Source organism: Oncorhynchus nerka, linkage group LG20, assembly GCF_034236695.1.
Source record: "Oncorhynchus nerka isolate Pitt River linkage group LG20, Oner_Uvic_2.0, whole genome shotgun sequence".
In the NCBI taxonomy this organism is placed as follows: domain Eukaryota; kingdom Metazoa; phylum Chordata; class Actinopteri; order Salmoniformes; family Salmonidae; genus Oncorhynchus; species Oncorhynchus nerka.
Genome location: NC_088415.1, coordinates 44,393,269 through 44,416,567, shown reverse-complemented (window position 1 = coordinate 44,416,567; position 23,299 = coordinate 44,393,269). Strand labels below are relative to the sequence as shown.

The 23,299-nt window shown below is 42.6% G+C and overlaps 1 protein-coding gene across 2 annotated transcripts in view; it reads left to right on the top strand.

The window, feature by feature from the left end:
• LOC115101709 (copine-9-like) overlaps positions 1-23,299 on the top strand; it is a 113,715-nt gene that overhangs the window by 50,259 nt on the left and 40,157 nt on the right. The window contains exons 5-6 of one of the 2 annotated variants that reach the window (XM_029621176.2): positions 15,915-15,954; positions 17,119-17,210. In XM_029621176.2, coding sequence (XP_029477036.1) covers positions 15,915-15,954; positions 17,119-17,210 — 132 coding nt within the window. The remainder of the gene's footprint in view (positions 1-15,914; positions 15,955-17,118; positions 17,211-23,299) is intronic. The other variant, XM_029621177.2, reaches the window with a different exon arrangement.

Below are 23,299 nucleotides of genomic sequence, written 5' to 3'. Positions count from 1 at the left end.
TCATTCATTTTATACAACAATTAGATGCAAGCCTCACAACTGAGGCTTGTATAAACAGGGTTATGGTAATGTGGCTGTATTGTCTCTAATGAGTCTCAAACGGACCAGTTCATAGCTGGCTACTTCACCGACCGTTTATACATTCTCCAGAACATTGTTCAGTTCTCAAGTTCTGTGAGGTGAAAGAAGTTCCTTTGTTCTCTCTATGAAAACTCACTCTCTCTCTATACTGTCTGGCCATGAGGAACAATCTCCTCTGGGAATTTATGACCTGCCTAACAGAGCCTGGTGTAGGGGGAAGAGAGAGAGGGGGATGGTGCAGAGAGAAGGGGATGGTGCTCGCTGTACCCAAAGAGGGCAATGTCATGACAGTCCAAACTTTTGACTGGTACTGTGACGGATAATTCTTCAGACCCTTTACTCAGTACTTTGTTGAAGCACCTTTGGCAGTGATTACAGCCTTGAGTCTTCTTGGGTATGACGCTACAAGCTTGGAACACCTGTATTTGGGGAATTTCTCCGATTCCTCTCTGCAGATCCTCTCAAGCTCTGTCAGGTTGGATGGGGAGCGTTGCTGCACACATTTTCAGATCTCTCCAGAGATGTTCGATCGGGTTCAAGTCCGGGTTCTGGCTGGGTCACTCAAGGACAATCAAAGACTTGTCCCGAAGCCACTCCTGCATTATATTGGCTGTGTGCTTAGGGTCGTTGTCCTGTTTCATCAAGCATCTTTCTGTGCTTTTCTCCATTCATCTTTCCCTCGATCCTGACTAGTCTCCCAGTCCCTGCTGCTGAAAAACATCCGCACAGTATGATGCTGCCACCGCCATGCTTCACCGTAGGGATGGTGCCAGGTTTCCTCCAGACATGATGTGAAAATTGGCATTCAGGCCAAAGAGTTCAATCTTGGTTTCATCAGACCATCAAATCTGGTTTATCATGGTCTGAGAGTCCTTTAGGTGCCTTTTAGCAAACTCCAAGTGGGCGGTCATGTGTCTTTTATTGAGGAGTGGCTTCAATCTGGCCACTCTACCATAAAGGCCTGATAGATGGAGTGCTGCAGAGATGGTTGTCCTTCTGGGAGGTTCTCCCATCTCCACAGAGAAACCCTAAAGCTCTGTCAGTGACCCTCGAGCTGTGTCAGAGTAAATATTGGGTTCTCCCTGACCAATTCTTCATTTAAGAAAGATGAAGGTTACAGTGTTCTTGGGGACCTTCAATGCTGCAGACATTTTTCCCTTCTCCAGATCTGTGCCTCAACACAACGCTGTCTAAGTGCTCTACAAACAATTTCGTCAGCCTCATGTGTCTAGAAGTGTATATTTTTGTAAAAACCACCAGATTGATGCTTTTCAATTATATACTGTAGTGTTGTATTCAATTCTATCTTCTAATTTCATATCTGATCAAAATATAACCTTTAATTTATACATAGGACCAGTTAATAATGATCTGTTTCAAGCATTTTCTTTGCTTCTTTGTTATTCTTTCAGATCACAGGGTTAGCCAAGTCCTTCAGTCCTTCTCACAGGTTGTCATTCAGGGAGCCACCATAATGGGCTTACCAATCATAGATCCAGCTCAAGCCTTTTCATTTATCACATTGATTATGTGCTGTCATTACATCCACTTGGCTTTGCTGGTAAGCCACCCCACCTCTTATTCCAGATCTAGATAAAGATTACCTAGGTGCCATTATAGCTTTAATGTAGTCAACGATATACAGTAGGCTTTGTTTTTTTTTCTTTCTAAACTGAACATCGTCTAAACTGTGTGGTTGTGTGAGAGCTAAATCTTACATCTCGCTCATCTCAATATCTGCATTGCTGCTCGTGGCAGAATTTTACAACTGCATAATTGTATGATTGAACCTCAAAATGTGGAGGCCGAAACTGGGTTAACCGTGTAAAGAAAACTGCGGATGAACAAAAATACATCATTACTGAAAGATTAAACGGGATGGAAGACTTCAGTCGCAATTCAAATCAACATTTCCCAGAAAGTTGTGGAACAACCGGTATGGAAGAATTCCTGGAAAAGGTAATATCACAACTATTTGGACAGGAGAACTTCACACAGGGTCCCACAATCCAACGAGCACATTGAAAGGTTGGCCCAAGAGGGGACATGAGCAGCAAACCAAGGGGCATCACCAAAAAGCAGGAGAATTACACTAGATAGGACAGACTGACCCAAGTCCCGGCACATAGACTATTGCAGCACAGATACTAGCAACTGAGATGGGGGGGGGGTTAGGGGACATGTGTCCCCATCTGACGATACCCCCGGACAGGGCCAACGAGGCAGGATATAACTCCACCCACTTTGCCAAAGCACAGCCCCCACACCACTAGAGGGATATCAACAGACTTACTACCCTGAGACAAGGCTGAGTATAGCCCACAAAGATCTCCCCCACCGCATGAGCTCCAATGCCAAATCGGTGTCTTGCAACAAAACTGTCCCTGTTTTCAAATCTGAGACGTCATTATGAATCCGTGCATGGTACTTTACTTTTCCACCCCAGACAGAATAGGCCTACTTGCGCAGAAAAAAAATGCTGGCTACTCTTCTTACATGGCTTAACCCAATGTGAAAAGGTCACAAGTTTTTCGCTAAGGGCTGTCTGGGTTTAAACATCTTCTATTGTACAGAAAGTTAATAGCTTAATCAATTGATAGTGTCAAAATGAGATTACTTCTAAAGCAAAGTCAGCCTCTGAATGTCAAAGAACAAAACATTGATATCCCCATATGCATCGGAGTAACGTCTTTCCTTGTAACGGATTTCCTCCTCTTCGTCTGAGGAGGAGTAAGGATCAGACCAAAATGCAGCGTGGTAAGTGTCCATATTGATTTATTCAAAAACACAACTGAACACTGGAACAAAATAATAAACGTGAAATATACAAAACCGAAACAGTACCGTGTGGCCCAAACACTCACATGGAAACAAACACCCACAAACCAAAAGTGAAACCCAGGCTACCTAAGTATGATTCTCAATCAGAGACAACTAATGACACCTGCCTCTGATTGAGAACTAGGCCGAACACAAAAACCAACATAGAAAAACAAACATAGACTGCCCACCCCAACGCACGCCCTGACCATACTAAAACAAAGATTAAAATAACAGAACTATGGTCAGAACGTGACATTCCTGGGTATTTTACAGCTTGTTTCTAGCATGAAGCATCCCGGACCAAAGCGCTGTTACAGATCACTTTATATAAACAAATTAGTTTTATTTTCTTAAAATTCTTAAGCTAACAAGTACTTCTTTTTTTTGGACCAGTTTCTTTAACCTCTTACTCCTACCCTCTACTTTTTTGAACATTTTGTTAAAAATCGCGCAACATTTCAGCGCCCTGCTACTCATGCCAGGAATATAGTACGTTCATATGGTTAGAATGTGTGTATAGGAAACCCTCGGACGTTTTTAAAACTGGTTAAATCACGACTGTGGCTATTACATAACGTGCGTTACATCGGAAAGCGCAGGAAAACCTGATCACAGAAAATGGAAATAAATATCCTTGCGCCACTTCCAGCAATTGTTAACAGTGAGCCGAATTAGATAAGACCGAGCATTCAACTCCCACAGCATCCCCATGTAGTCGAGTATCTTGTGAATTTAATCCTCTTTGATTCTTGGTTGAACCGAAAGAGGGGCACGACGTACCTCCGGTCTCCGCCCAGATCATTCCGGAAGAGCTCTCTCCTGAAATTTTTTCCAAAACGACAGCTAATGATATGTACATCGCCTACGGATGAATTTTATCGCTTATTAACGTTTACTAATACCTAAAGTAGCATTACAAACGTATTTCGAAGTGTTTTGTGAAAGTTTATCGTCTACTTTTTGAATTTTAAAAATGACGTTACGTTGTGAAATCGCTGTTTTTTCGTTTATCACACAGTCTACATATAACGATATCTTGGCTTTATATGGCCCGATTTAATCGAAATAAAGACCCAATAGTGTTTATGGGACATCTAGGAGTGCCAACAAAGAAGATGGTGAAAGGTAATGACTGTTTTCTATTTTATTGTGCGGTTTGTGTAACGCCGAAATGCTAATTATTTTGTTTACGTCCCCTGCTGTGCTTTTGTGTTGTAGTGTATTGGTGCATGCTATCAGATAATAGCTTCTCATGCTGTCGCCGAAAAGCATTTTAAAAATCTGACTTGTTGCCTGGATTCACAACGAGTGTAGCTTTAATTTGATACCCTGCATGTGTATTTTAATGAACTTTTGAGTGTTAACTAATACTATTAGCATTTAGCGTAGCACATTTGCATTTCCAGAGCTCTAGTTGGGACGCAAGCGTCCCAGGTAGAGGTAAGAGGTTAATAAAAGCTAGACCTATGGCACCCTCTCACACCCCCTCAATTCGAGTCTTGATTTTAATTTAACAGCCCTTCACTAATACGGAGGTAGGCTAATCTATGGATAGAGCAGCCATAGGCTTATTTCGTCTGTCAAACGGGTAGGCCTACATCTTATTTCTTAAATAGGACGAAATAGACTCCAACACAAAGCCCTATTTGTCATATGTCTAGCTGATGCTGGTAAGGCGGAGTCAGGCGCAGGACACAGAGATGAGTAATAACCGTTACTTTACTCAAAAACAATATTCCATAAAGGAGACTAAATAATCCAGGTCACAAAACGAGACAACTTGACAATAACAAACACGCACAAAACCAAGGGGGAAACCAGAGGGTTAAACAGGGAACAATGATTATGGAATGGAAACCAGGTGTGTATAATGAAGACAAAGAGAGGGACCAACTTCGGTGGAAGTCGTGACACTATTGTTGTTGGTCTAATTGTAAAGTCTAATTCAAAGGAAGACGGTTTAAATGAATTATGCCTACTTGAATTAGCCTACTTTCAGCACCATGAGCTGTCCATTTCCGATTGATTGTGCCCCGGCTGCTGCTTCAAGTTTTAGTACCACAATGTAAATTAGTCGAATCTGGCTTTATTATGAGGTCAATAACTCTGATAAATACATCATGGGCAAGAAACATATTGCGTTTAATCAAATCTATTGTAGTAGCAAGCTATCATAGTTGACCTCCGGTCCTCCATCTCAACTCTGCGCTCTCCTTTTCAAACTGAACAGAACATAAACTATAGGCTAGTCTGCGCGCAATATAGTATATTTTTGGGACTAGGCCTAATCAAAAATAAATAATCAGAAGGAGCTTTTGACTCTCCTCCTGAACTGCCACCGTAGCCCTTCACAGCACAGTCATTGCTTAAGCAGCACACCAAAAAGTTTTTGATCAGCAAGAGCAGAGCAGGCCAGTGCTCAGGGTTGGAGTATCCATTGCAGTGTGTAATGCAGCCAAGTTTTATTTACACTAGCTAAATAGAAATATAATTCTGCTCTGTGCTTTTCCGATCATGCACTTCGTAGCCTATTGATATTGTGAAACCAGCGGAGAATCAGACATGAGAGGCGACATCTGGGACAAATTCTAAAACACTGAGAAATATTGACATTTCATCAATTACAAATTACATGAACCTCCCCTGGTCTAGATTTAAAAAAATACTAAACCCTCCCCTTGACTGAAATTGAAAAAGCATGACCCTTCCCCCATTTCCCTCCTGGTAACCATACTGTACATTTCGATCTGTACCTATGTATTCAACCTATTTGTTATGGCAAGCCTAAATAAGTTCAGGAGTAGAAATGTGGTTAACTAGTCACATAATACGTTGCATGGACACACTGTGAAAAAATAGCGTTTAACATGATTTTGGAATAACTACCTCATCTCTGTACCCCACCCATACAATTATCTGTAAGGTCCCTCAGTCGAGTAGTGATTTTCAAGCACAGATTCAACCACAAAGACCAGGGAGGTTGTCCAATGCCTCGCACAGAAGACCAACTATTTGTAGATGGGTCAAATAAAAAAAAGCAGACAATGAATATCCTTTTGAGCATGGTGAAGTTATTAACTCCATTACAAAGATACAGGCATCCTTCCTAACACTGTTGGTGGAGAGGAAGGAAACCACTCAGGGATTTCACCATTAGGCCAATGGTGATTTTAAAACAATTACTGAGTTTAATGGCTGTGATAGGAGAAAACTGAGGATAGATTAACAACATTGTAGTCACTTAACAATACTAACCTAAATGACAGAGTAAAAAGAAGGAAGTCTGTACAGAATAAAAATATTCCAAAACATTCCTAATATTTGCAATACGACACTAAAGCAATACTGCAAAAAAATGTGTCAAAAACATGAACCTTTTGTACTTAATATAAAGCATTATTTTTGGGGCAAATCCATTAATGATTACCACTCCTAACGTTTTCAAGCATGGTGGTAGCTGCATCATGTTATGGATATGCTTGTCATCGCCAAGGACTGGGGAGTTTTCAGCATAAAAAGAAACGGAAAAGAAAAAAAGAAAAAGAAATGTATTTCAGCAGGAAAATAACCTAAACCTCTAGGTTAAATGTACACTGTAGTTGCTTACCAAGACTACATTGAATGTTCCTGAGTGGCCTAGTTACAGTTTTAACTTAAATTGACCTGAAAAATCTATGGCAAGACTTGGCTGTCTAGCAAAGATCAACAACAAACTTGACAGAACTTGAAGAGTAAAAATATTAAGTAATTGGCAAATATTTTACAATCCAGGTTTGCTCTTAGAGAAAAAAAAGTGATTTGAACATCAGGGGGTTGAATACTCATCTAATCAGGATGTATTAGTGGTGTATTTTTCTGGTTCGATTCCAGGCTGTATCACAAGCCGCTGTGATTGGGAGTCCCATAGGGCAGCGCACAATTGGCCCAGTGTCGTTGCCTAGTTAAATAAAAGTTAAATAAAAATACAAATTTTTTATTTGAAATGTGTAGCCAGTTGATGTGATAACTGTCTTGTTGGTTGACAGAAATTATTTCCCCAAAACCTTGTCAATTAAATGTTAACTGCGAAGTAGGCTTACCTGGCAGAAGTACATAATTAGTTATTTGCAAACTTTGCCATGAATGAGCAGTAGCAATACAGAACCATCGCCAAACCGGCACATTAGACGGCACATTCATCACTCGCTAGATGCACAATTAAGGGGGATTACACACAAAAACAAAATAAGTTAGTTTTCTTCCAGACCTATAACATTTTTTTTATTGTGATGTGATTTAAGTATTGACTTGGACTCAGAACATCCATTTTCGTTGTTTCTCTATGAACAATTGTAAGTTGGGGTGTGAAGAAATAACATTCAAAAAACCAGGATAAATAAAACTGAGAACGTATTTTGGGAAAATGTACAACATAACATGGGGGGGGGGGGGGGGGATCACAGCATTTATAAGGTCCCACTTAGAGTTTTTTAATAACCATTATTTTACTTGGTGTATTGACAGAAAACATAGTGCATTACTTTCTCTTTTACACTAAAGACCTTGGGAAGAGAAGAATGTGCTTATTTGAAAAGAAGAAAAAAATGAGTAGCTCTCATGCTAGAAAAGGTTGGAGATCCCTGATTTAGAATGCCTGAAGCTTTAATCTATTTATATCGTCAGTATTATCCACAACATGATATTGGGATGGGTCTTTACTAGGACTGTCAAACGGTTAATAACATGAATTTCTATTGTTAATCGCATTTCGTCACGATTTTTTGGTTTGCTAAAATTTGGCCCTAAAGAAAGATTTTCCTATTTGAAGTTTAACACTTTTGCGCACACACACATACTGTTAACATGTGTGACATAGAATGTAAATGGAATTGTGCAGCCAGCCAAAAATAATTCAGGTATTTAAAAGAATAACGCCAACATCTGTTATTTACAAGAAACTCCCCTATCCCTAGTGCTGTCACGATACCAGAATGTTGACTTCGATACCAGGTTTAGTATATCGAAATACTCGATACCATCATGATTCTCGATACCAAAACGATACCAAACGATAACACAGCAAAAAAAGAAGGTTTATTAGCCAAAGCCACATTTGGCATTTGCCAGAGAACACCAAGATTGGCAAATTCGCCACTGGCACCCTGTGCTCTTCACAGATGAAAGCAGGTTCACACTGAGCACATGTGACAGACGTGACAGTCTGGAGACGCCGTGGAGAACGTTCTGCTGCCTGCAACATCCTCCAGAATGACCGCTTTGGTGGTGGGCCAGTCATGGTGTGGGGTGGCATTTCTTTGGGGGGCCTCCATGTGCTCACCAGAGGTAGCCTGACTGCCATTAGGTACCGAGATGAGATCCTCAGACCCCTTGTGAGACCATATGCTGGTGCGGTTGGCCCTGGGTTCATCCTAATGCAAGACAATGCTAGACCTCATGTGGCTGGAGTGTGTCAGCAGTTCCTGCAAGAGGAAGGCATTGATGCTATGGACTGGCCCGCCCGTTCCCCAGACCTGAATCCAATTGAGCACATCTGGGACATCATGTCTCGCTCCATCCACGTTGCACCACAGACTGTCCAGGAGTTGGCAGATGCTTTAGTCCAGGTCTGGGAGGAGATCCCTCAGGAGACCATCCGCCACCTCATCGGGAGCATGCCTAGGCGTTGTAGGGAGGTCATACAGGCACGTGGAGGCCACACACACTACTGAGCCTCATTTTGACTTGTTTTAAGGACATTACATCAAAGTTGGATCAGCCTGTAGTGTGGTTTTCCACTTTAATTTTGAGTGTGACTCCAAATCCAGACCTCCATGGGTTGATAAATTTGATTTCCATTGATCATTTTTGTGTGATTTTGTTGTCAGCACATTCAACTATGTAAAGAAAAAAGTATTTAATAAGAATATTTCATTCATTCAGATCTAGGATGTGTCAATTTGACATTGCTTCAACAATCAATTTGACATTGCTTCAACAATCAATTTGACATTGCTTCAACATAATCTGGATGAACCTAAAGCATCTAGCATTGAAACCATACTGAAAGAAGCTGCTATGCCAAAGAAGTTGATTGCCAAGTTATATCAAGGGTTATTAAATCTCTACCTGATAGCTCAGAACCTATAAGGAGAAAATGGGAAACAGATCTGAAGGAAGATATTGATGAGAATGATTGGTCATTAATTGAACCGTATTGTATATGCTGTGGTCCTATGACAAACTGATGCCATTTTGGGATAATGTCTGTGCCATTATATCATTGTGTTGGAATTGATCCATCTCCACAATCACGTTTGTTGTAAAATGTCAATATTGTTTACCAACATCAAAGAAAGTTTTGTATAGCTATCAATTGAAAAGCATCACACTCACCTTCAATAATGAACTCGAGGGCTATGTACACTATGTACACTGAACATAAAAAGCAACATGACAAAAACCCAAAGATTTTACTGAGTTATAGTTCATTAGTAAACCAGTCTATTGAAATAAATGAGGCTCGAATCTATGGATTTCCCATGACTGGGAATACAGATACAGTGGCAAGAAAACGTATGTGAACCCTTTGGAATTACCTGGATTCCTGCATCAACTGGTCATCAAATTTGATCTGATCTTCATCTAAGTCACAACAATAGACAAACATAGTGTGCTTAAACTAATAACACACAAAGTATTGTATTTTTCTTGTCTATATTGAATACATCATTTAAACATTCACAGTGTAGGTTGGAAAAAGTATGTGAACCTCTAGGCTAACCTTTCCAAAAGCTAATTGGAGTCAGGAGTCAGCTAACCTGGAGTCCAATCAATGACACGAGATTGGAGATGTTGGTTAGAGCTGCCTTGCCCTATAAAAAACACTCACAAAATGTGAGTTTGCTATTCACAAGAAGCCTTGCCTGATGTGAACCATGTCTCGAACAAAAGAGATCTCAGAAGAAATGTTGACCTGCATAAAGCTGGAAAGGGTTACAAAAGTATCTCTAAAAGCCTTGATTATTCATCAGTCCTTGGTAAGACAAATTGTCTATATATGGATAAAGTTCAGCACTGTTGCTACTCTCCCTAGGGGTGGCTATCCTGCAAAGGTGACTGCAAGAGCACAGCGCAGAATGCTCAATGAGGTTAAGAAGATTCCTAGAGTGTCAGCTAAAGACTTACAGAAATCTCTGGAACATGCTAACATCTCTGTTGACGAGTCTACGATACGTAAAACACTAAACAAGAATGGTGTTCATGTGAGGACACCACGGAAGAAGCCACTGCTGTCCCAAAAAAAACTTGCACGTCTGAAGTTTGCAAAAGTGCACCTGGATGTTCCACACCACTACTGGCAAAATATTCTGTGGACAGATGAAACTACAGTTTTGTTAGGAAGGAACACACAACACTGTATGTGGAGAGAAAAAGGGCATAGCACACCAACATCAACCTCATCCCAACTGTAAAGCATGGTGGAGGGAGCATCATGGTTTGGGGCTGCTTTGCTGCCTCAGGGCCTAGACAGCTTGCTATCATCAACGGAAAAATGTTTTCCCAAATTTATCAACATATTTTGCAGGACAATGTTAGACTATTTGTCCGCCAACTGAAGCGCAACAGAAGTTGTGTGATGCAACAGGACAATGACCCAAAACACAGAAGTAAATCAAAAACAGAATGGCTTCAACAAAATAAAATTCTAGAGTGGCCCAGTCAGAGTCCTCACCTTAGCCAGATTGAGATGCTGTGGCATGTAACGGCGTTCTTCGTTTGTAGAAAGAGAGTCGGACCGAAATGCAGCGTGGTGGTTACTCATGTTACTTTAATGAAAGAAAACGTGGTACATGAAATAACTGATACTAAATACAAAACAACAAACGGAACGTGAAAACTAATTACAGCCTATCTGGTGAACTACACAGAGACAGGAACAATCACCCACGAAATACAACGTGAACACAGGCTACCTAAATACGGTTCCCAATCCGAGACAACGAGAAGCACCTGACTCTAATTGAGAACCGCCTCAGGCAGCCAAACCTAACTAGACACACCCATACACAATCCCAATGCTAATAAAACCCCAATACGAACCCAACACCATATAAACCCATGTCACACCCTGGCCTACCCAAACATATAACAAAAACACAAAATACAATAACCAAGGCGTGACAGAACCCCCTCCCCCCTAAGGTGCGGACTCCCGGACGCACCTCAAAACCATAGGGAGGGTCCGGGTGGGCATCTGTCCATGGTGGCGGCTCCGGCTCGGGACGTGGACCCCACTCCATTAATGTAATAGTTCCTCCCCTTCGCGTCCTGGGGTAATCCACCCTCGCCGCCGACCATGGCCTAATAGTCCTCACCCAGATCCCCACTGGACTGAGGGGCAGCTCGTGACTGAGGGGCAGCTCGGGACAGAGGGGCAGCTCGGGACAGAGGGGCAGCTCGGGACAGAGGCAGCCCGGAAACTGAGGGACAGCCCGGGACTGAGGGGAAACCCAGTACTGAGAGGAAGCCCAGTACTGAGAGGAAGCCCAGTACTGAGAGGAAGCTCAGGCAGGTAGTAGGCTCCGGGAAATCCTAGGCTGGCTGGCGGAACTGGAAGATTCAGGTTGACAAGCAGATCTGGAAGAGACTGGTTGTCTGGCAGATCTGGAAGAGACTGGTTGTCTGGCAGATCTGGAAGAGACTGGTTGTCTGGCAGATCTGGAAGAGACTGGTTGTCGGGCAGATCTGGAAGAGACTGGTTGTCGGGCAGATCTGGAAGAGACTGGTTGTCGGGCAGAGGGCAGATCTGGAAGAGACTGGTTGTCTGGCAGATCTGGAAGAGACTGGTTGTCTGGCAGATCTGGAAGAGACTGGTTGTCTGGCACTTCTGGCGGATCCTGGCAGACTGGCGACGCTGGGCAGACTGGCGACGCTGGGCAGACTGGCGACGCTGGGCAGACTGGGAGCACTGGCGGCGCTGGGCAGACTGGGAGCACTGGCGGCGCTGGGCAGACTGACAGCTCTGGCTGCTTATTGCAGACTGACAGCACTTGGCAGACTGACAGATCTCTGCAGACTGGCAGCTCAGGCTGCTCCGAACAGGCAGGAGGCTCCGGCAGCGCAGGAGAGGATACAGGCTCTGGCTGCGCTGAACAGGCGGGAGACTCCGGCAGCGCAGGAGAGGATACAGGCTCTGGCTGCGCTGAACAGGCAGGAGGCTCCGGCAGCGCAGGAGAGGATACAGGCTCTGGCTGCGCTGAACAGGCAGGAGGCTCCGGCAGCGCAGGAGAGGATACAGGCTCTGGCTGCGCTGAACAGGCGGGAGACTCCGGCAGCGTAGAAGGGAAGGAAGGCTCTGGCTGTGTTGAACAGGCGGGAGACTCCAACAGCGTAGGAGGGAAGGAAGGCTCTGGCTGTGTTGAACAGGCGAGGCGCACTGAAGGCCTGGTGCGTGGTGCTGGAACTGGTGGTACTGGATCGAGGACACGCACAGGAAACCTGGTGCGGGGAGCTGCTACCGGAGGACTGGTGTGTGGAGGTGGCTCTGGATAGACCGGACCGTGCAGGCGCACTGGAGCTCTTGAGCACCGAGCCTGCCCAAGCTTACCTGGCTCGATGCCCACTCTAGCCCGGCCAATAGGAAGGGCTGGTATGTGCCGCACCTGGCTCTGCACCCGCACTGGAAACACCGTGCGCTCCATAGCATAACACGGTGCCTGCCCGGTCTCTCTAGCCCAACGGTGAGCACAGGGAGTTTGCGCAGGTCTCCTACCTGGCATAACCATACTCCCTTCTAGCCCCCCCCCAATATTTTTTTGGGGCTGCTTTTCAGGCTTCCAACCGCGTCTATAGCCCTCTTCGCATTGTTCCAGCGAATCCCAGGCGGGCTCCTGCACTCTCTCTGGGTCGGCCGCCCACCTGTCGATTTCTTCCCACGTCGTATACTCCATGCCTCTGCTATCCATAACGTCCTCCCTTCGCTGTTCAAGCTGTCGCTGCCTGTAACCACGCCACTCGGTCCGTTTGTGGTGGGTGATTCTGTAACGGCGTTCTTCGTTTGTAGAAAGAGAGTCGGACCGAAATGCAGCGTGGTGGTTACTCATGTTACTTTAATGAAAGAAAACGTGGTACATGAAATAACTGATACTAAATACAAAACAACAAACGGAACGTGAAAACTAATTACAGCCTATCTGGTGAACTACACAGAGACAGGAACAATCACCCACGAAATACAACGTGAACACAGGCTACCTAAATACGGTTCCCAATCCGAGACAACGAGAAGCACCTGACTCTAATTGAGAACCGCCTCAGGCAGCCAAACCTAACTAGACACACCCATACACAATCCCAATGCTAATAAAACCCCAATACGAACCCAACACCATATAAACCCATGTCACACCCTGGCCTACCCAAACATATAACAAAAACACAAAATACAATGACCAAGGCGTGACATGGCATGACCTCAAGAGAGCAGTTCACATCAGACATCCAAAGAATAATGCTGAACTGAAACATTTTTGTAAAGAGGAATGGTCCAAAATTCCTTCTGACCATTGTGCAGGTCTGATCCGCAACTACAGAAAACGTTTGGTTGAGGTTATTGCTGCCAAAGGGTTCACATACTTCTTTCACCCTTCCCTGTGAATGTTTCCACGATGTGTTCAATAAAGACATGAAAGCGTATAATTGTTTGTGTGTTATTAGTTTAAGCAGACTGTGTTTGTCTATTGTTGTGACCTAGATGAAGATCAGATCAAATTGTATGACCAATTCATGGAGAAATCCAGGTATTTCCAAAGAGCTCACATATTTTTTCAGGCCACTATATGCTTTTTTTCCATCACAAATACTGTGCCTTAAAAAAAAGGAAACCAGTCAATATCTGGTGTGACCACCATCTCCTTCGCATAGAGTTGATCAGGTTGATGATTGTGGCCTGCGGAATGTTGTCCCCCGTATTCTTCAATTGCAAAGAAAAAGCCATATCTCAGACTGGCCAATATAAAGAAAAGATTAAGATTGGGCAAAAGAACACAGAAACTGGAAAGAGATGGCTTTTTTTGCAATTCTGCCTAGAAGTCCAGCATCCCGGAGTCGCCTCTTCAAGGATAAAGTTGAAACTGGTGTTTTGCGGGTACTATTTAATGAAGCTGCCAGTTGAGGACTTGTGAGGCATCTGTTTCTCAAACTAGACACTCTAATGTACTTGTCCTTTAGCTCAGTTGTGCACCGGGGCCTCCCACTCCTCTTTCGATTCTGGTTCGAGACAGTTTGTAGTGTTCTGTGAAGGGAGTAGTACACAGCATTGTACGAGATCTTCAGTTTCTTGGCAATTTCTCGCATGGAATAGCCTTCATTTCTCAGAGCAAGAATAGACTGACGAGTTTCAGAAGAAAGTCCTTTGTTTCTGGCCATTTTGAGTCTGTATTCGAACCCACAGATGCTGATGCTCCAGATACTCAACTAGTCTAAAGAAGGACAGTTTTATTGCTTCTTTAATTAGGACAACATTTTCAGCTCTGCTAACATAATTGAAAAAGGGTTTTCTAATGATCAATTAGCCTTTTAAAAGGATACACTTGGATTAGCTAACCCAACATGCCATTGGAACACATGAGTGATGGTTGCTGATAATGGGCCTCTGTACTCCTATGTAGATATTCCTTTAAAAATCTGCCGTTTCCAGCTACAATAGTCATTTACAACATTAACAATGTATTAACTGTATTTCTGATCAATTTTGATGTTATTTTAATGGACAAAAACGACATTTCTAAGTGACCCCAAACTGTTGAATGGTAGTGTATATGTATTGACATTGTATGAATTTGAAATGTCTGATTATATGCCATGGAAAAACAAAGTTCTTACAAACAATCAGTGTAACTCAGGTGTTAACAGGGTCAATATTCATTTTTAATTAACAAAGGGCAAATAATCAATCAGTCTCCTTGTCAATGGTGTGCGTACTGGGAGCGGAGTGAGGTGCAGGAGAGCAGAGAGTTGTGAACAGGCGCACACTTTATTTAGGCAGGAGAAACCAACAGACGGACGGACGCCACTGCGTCGAAACCTCCAGCCAATTGTCAAAAGTGAAAAACGCGCACACAGTCACAATAATTACGTACAAACAACTAAACATACCTCGTGAAATAAAACACGGAATAAACGCATACCAGTAAAGCGCGTCAACATAGACACGTAACAAAACAATCTCACACAAAGACATGAGGGGGAACAGAGGAGTAAATACATGTAGTGTGATTGGGGAATGAAAACCAGGTGTGCAGGGAACAAGACAAAACAAATGGATAAATGAAAAATGGAGCGGAGATGGATAGAAAGCCGGTGACGTCGACCACCGATCGCCGCCCGAACAAGGAGAGGAGCCGACTTCAGCGGAAGTCGTGACACTACTCCAGCATAACAGTCAGGCAAACAGGCAAACAGATAACTCCCAAATGATGGCACTCAATAATGTTCTATACCATTGAACCAATGAGAACAAGCGAGTTTGAGCTAGGGAATGGTTAAGCACGCATCGAAGCCCTGAGCCCGAGGTGGAGGATTGGCTTCATATCCACAGTGAATAGGATTCAGGAACATTCAATGGATGTTGACTAGTCCAACAGTCAATGGATGTTCTCGTGTTGGGAGACAAGGTCTGCATCCCAAATTGCATTCTATTCCAAGTATAGTGCACTACTTTTGGCCACAGTCCTATGGACTCAGGTCAAATGTAGTGCACTATAAAGGGAATAGGGTACCATGTGGGACTTAACCAAAGAGAATATCCTCAGCCCCTCTACTGTGTATCCCTTCTTCATGCAGAAACGTCCCTGTGAAATGTTAAGGTTAATTTAGAGACAATTTGATTTGCTCATTTAGTTCAGGACGACACGTACAGTATCCAATACCTTAACTGATAGGTAAGGACATACTTCCCTAGCTCACTGGTTATTCACACGGATTTTGTCATTTTAAGTGATTTATACTTAACTGTGTTTGGTTTCTTGCAGATACAATGTGGACTCCAGAAGTTCAAATATTTCAAAATTTGTAAGTGTCTCCCCCTCACAGTATAAAACACGCTGTTAATGTTATGTTGTCAATTATGCCATCGTGACTCAATACTGACAGTACAGAGGAAGGATAATTATCAGAAGGAAGCTTGTTGTCTTTGTATGAATACAATAGTCTACAATATTATATTCTACATTTGACCTCTGTGTTCTATTTCCTTTCTGCTCAACAAAATACCGGAGCGCAGAAGGTTAGTATTGATGCAAATAGTAAATACATACACAGCTGCAATGTCAGTCATTATGGCATGTTATGTATCGTCTCCTTATTTGCATTCAGAGACAGCCATTCATGATGTGAGATTGGTGTGTTTTTGTTGTACTTCTGCTGTCACTTGTCCAATATCTGTGTTTTTTTTGTTCCAATCAACCATAGTATCATTAAGCCATCCCATTATATCAAATGCTCAGCTAAAGCACTTTGAGAGACGACTTCAAAGCCAAAGCTACCGTAGGCTAGTTGCTTTTTGAAACAGCATAATGTAGTGTATCAGAGAGCGAACTCACACACACAGAGCTCTGTTGTTGTTCTTGTGCCTGTGTTTTTATGTGCCTTGCCATGTCTGTGCTTCTCAATGTCCTCATCTGCTTCTCTGTGTTGTGTGGACAGATGGAACACCAGCTTGAAATGTTAGCTTGGTAAAAAAAAAAACTTTGGACAAGGAGATGTATGGGGTTTATAAGATACACCTGCTAGATTGGATTATTTGAACCTTTCTGATAACACACTGTATGCCCATGTTGAATTGTTTAGTTTTCAGTGTCACAATAGTTTGCAATGTCTTCAGCCACTTTGTATATGATATGTACGCATATACTGTATTCTACTGTATTTTAGTCAATGCCACTCCGACATTGCTCGTTCTAATATTTCTATATTTCTTAATTCCATTATTTTACTTTTAGATTTGTGTGTATTGTTGTGAATTGTTAGTTACTTCTACACTGTTGGAGCTAGGAACACAAGTATTTCGTAAACACCCGCAATAACATCTGCTAAATATGTGTTCGTGACCAATAACATTTGATTTGATTTGTATCACTTAGCTTTCAACCTGGCGTGTGGGATGTATGGTAAAGCATTGTATGTACTGTACTGTGAACTGCCTGGCTGTTAGACGTGTCAAATGACTAACCCCAGGCTCTCTGCACTAAGGACTTCCTTGGTCAGACCTTCTGCACTCTGGGGGAGATCATTGGCTCCACGGGCGGACGGCTGGAGAAGAGTCTCTCGTAAGTCTTTTATTTTATTTATTTAACTTGGCAAGTCAGTTAAAAAGAAAATGTTATTTACAATGACGGCCTACCAAAACGCAAAATGCCTTCTGTGGGGACGAGGGCGGGGATTTAATAATAATAATAAAAATATAGGACAAAACACACATCACGACAAGAGAGACACCACAACACTACATAAAGAGAGACCTAAGACAACAACATAGCATGGCAGCAACACATGACAACACAGAATGAGAGCAACTTAATTTGACAACAACATGGTAGCAACGCTATATGGCAGAAGCCCAACATGATAGCAGCACAAAACATGGTACAAACATTATTTGGCTCAGACAACAGCACAAAGGGCAGGAAGGTAGAGACAACGATACATCCCGCGAAGCAGCCACAACTGTCAGTACGAGTGTCCACGACTGAGTCTAAAACTGAAAAGATAAAACTGTCCAGTTTGAATGTTTTTAGCAGCTCGTTCCAATCGCTAGCTGCATCGAACTGAAAAGAGGAGTGTGTGTGCTTAGGGTATCTTTAACAGAATGTGACTGGCAGAACGGGTGTTGTATGTGTAGGATGTGGGCTGCAGTAGGTTTCTCAGATAGGGGGAGTGATGCCTAAGAGGGTTTTATAAATAAGCATCAACCAGGGTCTTGCGACGGGTATACATAGATGGCCAGTTTACAGAGGAGTATAGAGTATAGAGTTGTGTCCTATAAGGAGCATTGGTGGCAAATCTGATGGCAGAATGGTAATGGCACCCTTACTTGCCGATCTATAAATTACGTCTCTGTAATTTAGCATGGGCAGGATGGTCATCTGAGTCAGGGTTAGTTTGGCAGCTGGGGTGAAAGAGGAGCAATTACGATAGAGGGAACCAAGTCTAGATTTAACCTTAGCCTGCAGCTTTGATAAGTGCTGAGAGAAAGACGGTGTACCATATCTCCATACTCCCAAGTACTAAGTAATAAGGTGACTACTTCAAGCTCTAAACCTTCAGAGTTAGTAATCACACCTTTGGGGAGAGGGGTATTCTTCTTACCAAACCATATTACCTTTGTTTTGGAGGTGTTCAGAACAAGGTTAAGGGAAGAGAATGCTTGTTGGACACTAAGAAAGCTTTGTTGTAGAGTGTTTAACCCAAAATCCGGTTAGGGGCCAGCTGAGTATAAGACTGTATCATCTGCATATAAATGGATGAGAGAGCTTCCTACTGCCTGAGCTATGTTCTTGATGTAAATTGAGAAGTGCGTGGGACCTAGGATCGAGCCTTGGTGTACTCCCTTGGTGACAGGCAGTGGCTGAGACAGCAGATGGTCTATTGTAGACACCAATACTCATTAGCCGGCCCACAAGAATGGAATGGTTTACCGTATCAAAAGCAGCACAACATTGCTTAAAATCCAGGGAAATGGCACTCTCTCTCCCATTATCCATGGAACCACTACAGTCCTAATGAAGTGAGAACTGGCCATACCTGTCTTTGGCTGGATGTCATGGCCCATGTGATTGGCAAATGTTGGTTCGGTCTTGAGGGAGGGACTATCTGTCTGTTGATTGGAAATGGAGCACAGCACTGTAGGTGAGCTGTAAACGTTGAGAATGTATTATGGTATAATCCCGTGGCAATATTCCATACTCTATAGCCTCAGAAAGAAACTAGTGAAAAAGCATTGATTGCCAAAGCACCTCTGGTGCACGACATAGTAACATCTTGTAATCAACCTCTTGAAAGGGTCATTTTGTGCAGAAATTGTATTGTGAAGCATAATTTTTTTTTCCTACCGATTTCAGAAATCGACAATAAGGTGTTGTTTGTGGAGTGTGCATGTATGTTATGAGTTCGCCAGCTGGAAAAAATGGTCATTGCAGAATAGGAGATGAATTGCTCTATTTTATCTCAGACTGAGCATACTTAGCTTTTTGTCTGTTTGTTCGTGTAGAGGTATGTAAATGTTCTTATTTTGGGGGCATAAGGAGCGACAACATTTGTAAATACAAATCATGTTTTATTCCTCAGGAACAGACTCCTAAAACAGAGGCCAATCATTGACTTTACACATGACCATGGGAGCCAATGTTCTCGATTACCATAAATGATCCCGTTGGACATCTTCATCCATTTCTCTATTTATACGTTTTCAGGCTTATCGTCCCCATGCAGCCAGCACAGTGTATCTCCCAGTACAAATGACATAGCCTTGGCAGAGCTGAGCTGAGCTGAGAGAGAGAGAGAATGAGAGAGATGTATAGCCTTTGGAGGATGCCACTGGGTTTGGGCCTGCTGCACTTCCTTTATTGGCGAGATAAAAATATGCTCTGCCTTCTTGGCGTTACCAGAGTGAAGCGTTACCTTCCCCTGTGCCTGTGCACACACACTTACACACAAGCGCACATGCATGCACGCAGGCACACACACACACTCACCAATGGTCCTGCTCACATACCGCCACATTCTGAAAAGTAAAGCATGCAAGTTGTATCCTCCATCACAAACTAAAAGTCTTGTTCAAATTATTAGCATGACATATCATTTAGAGAATCCTTTAGAAAAGGCTTAAAAATGCTTCACCCTGAAGAAAAGCCTCGCGTTCAACAATAAAAACAATCGCCATTCAGCCTGTCTGGTTGGTCATTCAAAAGGCCGCTATTTAAAACCGACAATGGATGAAGCTACAAAGATGCCGAGAGCAGCGAAGGAAAAGGATGTGGGTTTTGTTCCAAAATGTGCCATTCTCCCCCCTTGACTCTCCGGCATTTAGAAGGCCACATTCCTGGGGGACATGTAGCAAGCTGTGACAGAGAGAGAGAGAGGGACGGGTACAGAAGAACCAACAGCAGACAGAGCCTGCCATCCCAGAGGGCATCTGCAATGACAAAGCCTGGAGACAACTCCTCTACATGTTTAGTGTGTTTCACATGGCTGTCAAAACAACCCCAAAAACACATCCTCCCTGCAACATGTACTTGGAGTTAAGTCTGCAAATAGTACTGCTGGGTGGTCTGAAAAATCATAGTCAATCGATCAATAATATAATAATACTCTTAGCAAAAAATGGTATCTTTAATTTACAGTCTGTAGAAACTATGAGAATAGAAAGGTTCAGAACTTGTGAAACTTCACAGCACAGTTGAAAAATATCTGGCAAATAGAAATCAAAACTGGATGGTGTTCAGTGATAGATTGGAGAGGTTGATGGGAGCTGAAGGGTGGGACAAAAAACAACAAGAAGATAACTAATGCATAATATACTGTGTCTATAAAATGTACAGTGCGTTCGAAAAGTATTCAGACCCCTTGACTTTTTAATTTAATTTAGTTACATTACAGCCTTATTCTGAAATTGATTAAATAAAAAAATATATCAATCTACACACGTTATTGTAATGATAAAGTGAAAACAGGTTTTTAGAAATGTTTGCAAATGTATTAAAAATTTGAAAAACAGATACCTCATTTACGTAAGTATTCAGACCCTTTGCTATGAGACTCAAAATTGAGCTCAGGTGCATCCTGTTTCCATTGATCATCCTTGAGATGTTTCTACAACTTGATTGGAGTCCACCTGTGGTAAATTCAATTGATTTGACATGATGTGGAAAGGAACACACCTGCCTATATAAGTTCCCACAGTTGATATCAGAGCAAAAACCAAGCCATGAGGTTAAAGGAATTGTCTGTAGAGCTCCGAGACAGGGTTGTGTCGAAGCACAGATCTGGAGAAGGGTACCAAAATGTTTCTGCAGCATTGAAGGGACCCGAGAACACAGTGGCCTCCATCATTCTTAAATGGAAGAAGTTTGGAACCACCAAGACTCTTCCTAGAGCTGGTCGTCAGGCCAAACTGAACAATCGGGGGAGAAGGGCCTTGGTCTGGGAGGTGACCAAGAACCCGATGGTCACTCTGACAGAGCTCCAGAGTTCCTCTGTGGAGATGGGAGAACCATCAAGAAGGACAACTATCAAGAAGGACAACTATCTCTGCAGCACTCCACCAATCAAGGCCTTTATGGTAGAGTGACTAGACGGAAGCCACTCCTCAGTAAAAGGTACATGACAGTCCGCTGAAGGACAGGACTCTCACACCATGAGAAACAAAATTCTCTGCTCTGATCATATCAAGATTGAACACTTTGGCCTGAATGCCAAGCGTCATGTCTGGAGGAAATCAGGCACTGCCCATCACCTGGTCGATACCATCCCTACGATGAAGCATGGTGCTGGCAGCTTCATGCTGTGGGGATGTTTTCAGTGGCAGGGACTGGGAGACTAGTCAGGGTCAAAGGAAAAATGAACAGAGCAAAGTACAGAAAGATCCTTGACAAAAACCTGCTCCAGAGTGCTCAGGACCTCAGACTAAGGCAAAGGTTCACCTTCCAATAGGACAACGACCCTAACCACACAGCCAAGATAATGTGGGTGTGGCTTCGGGACAAGTCTCTGAATGTCATTGAGTGGCCCAGCCAGAGTCTGGACTTGAACCCAAACGAAAACCTCTGGAGATACCTGAAAATAGCTGTGCAGCATTGCACCCCATCAAACCTGAGAGAGTTTGAGAGGATCTGCAGAGAAGAATGTGAGAAAATTCCAAATACAGGTGTGCCAAGCTTGTAGCGTCATACCCAAGAAGACTCTAGGCTGTAATCGCTGCCAAAGGTGCTTCAACAAAGTACTGAGTAAAGTGTCTGAATACTTATGCAAATGTCATATTTCAGTTGGTTTATTTTAATAAATTTGCAAACATTTCTGAAAAAGTAATTATCTTTGTCATTATGGGGTATTGTGTGTAGATTGATTAAGAGAAAAAAAACAATTTAATACATTTTAGAATAAGGTTGAAAAGTAACAAAATGTGGAAAAGTCAAGAAGTCTGAATACTTTCAGAATGCACTATATAATATGTATAAGCTGGAAGTAGAAGCCTAAGTGTTGTTGTCTGTTAGTTTACTCCAATAAGGGGAGGGGTGGTAGGGTTAGGGGAAAATAATAAAGGAAAATATATTTTAAGAATATATATATGTATGGCTGGATTGGAAATTATGCAGAATATTAGATTGATAGAAGCCAAAATCTACTTGCGATATTAAAGCTGATCCACCTACTATTTAAAAATAAATAAAAAACACATCCCCCCCAGCATTGCCTTTATTCCACACACACCCCCTAGAGTGAGAGGCGGAGGAGAGCCAATCCGAAATGCCTGGCGATGGCCTCTGCGCGGCGGTGGGCGTCTTTTTGTAGGTCACTGTTTTGAGAATGGGGTATCATGCTGTGGAGGAAGAAGCACTTCTCTACCACTTACCTGTTGGTTTCTATGGTAACTGAGAAGGACTGTAAGCTCTCCCATAGTGTAAAAGCAGGATTGGGCGAATACACTTCATTTTCCCCTTTTAGAAGATCAGATATGTGCTCTTACGTGACATTGCATGCTGGTCGTATTTTTATCTGTAAGATTTGATGTGGAGAGCATACCCCCCATGTTTCCACAATTTCACTCCTGCTGCGAGTTTGCATCCACACACACACTCACACACTCACAATCATGGAGGTGCAATCCTGGCAACTGTAATTAAGGTTGTTCTGTGTATTATTAGTTACACACTTTACACTGCCCTATACACCAAGTTGGGAAACAACTATTTGCGTACATGATATAGATGTACATACAGTGTAATTGCATATCTATGTAGATTAGCCTTGTGATGTTACGACTGTTACATTTTCATAATGAGGTTGTGATATGGAGATCAACCACAGTGACTTGTATCTACTATATATAGGATAGTAATTGTACACAAAATTCATGTGGATATACTGTAAGTTAGCAGTGTGTTATGAACAAATAATAGGTTTCCTATAATGCAATTAATAGATAGTGATGCATAATAGCTCATGGTGAGCTATTTTCTCTCTGCTATAAGGTTAATGAAGCATCTACTTTAATATAGTGTTACTTCAACATAGTTTTACTATATTGGACATCCCATGCAATTCACTTGTGATAAAACTAAATGGGAGAGACTCCAGCTTCATTTAGTTTCTACAAACCGGAGCAAAAGTCCTTTCCAATGTGCTGTCGGAGAGACAAATT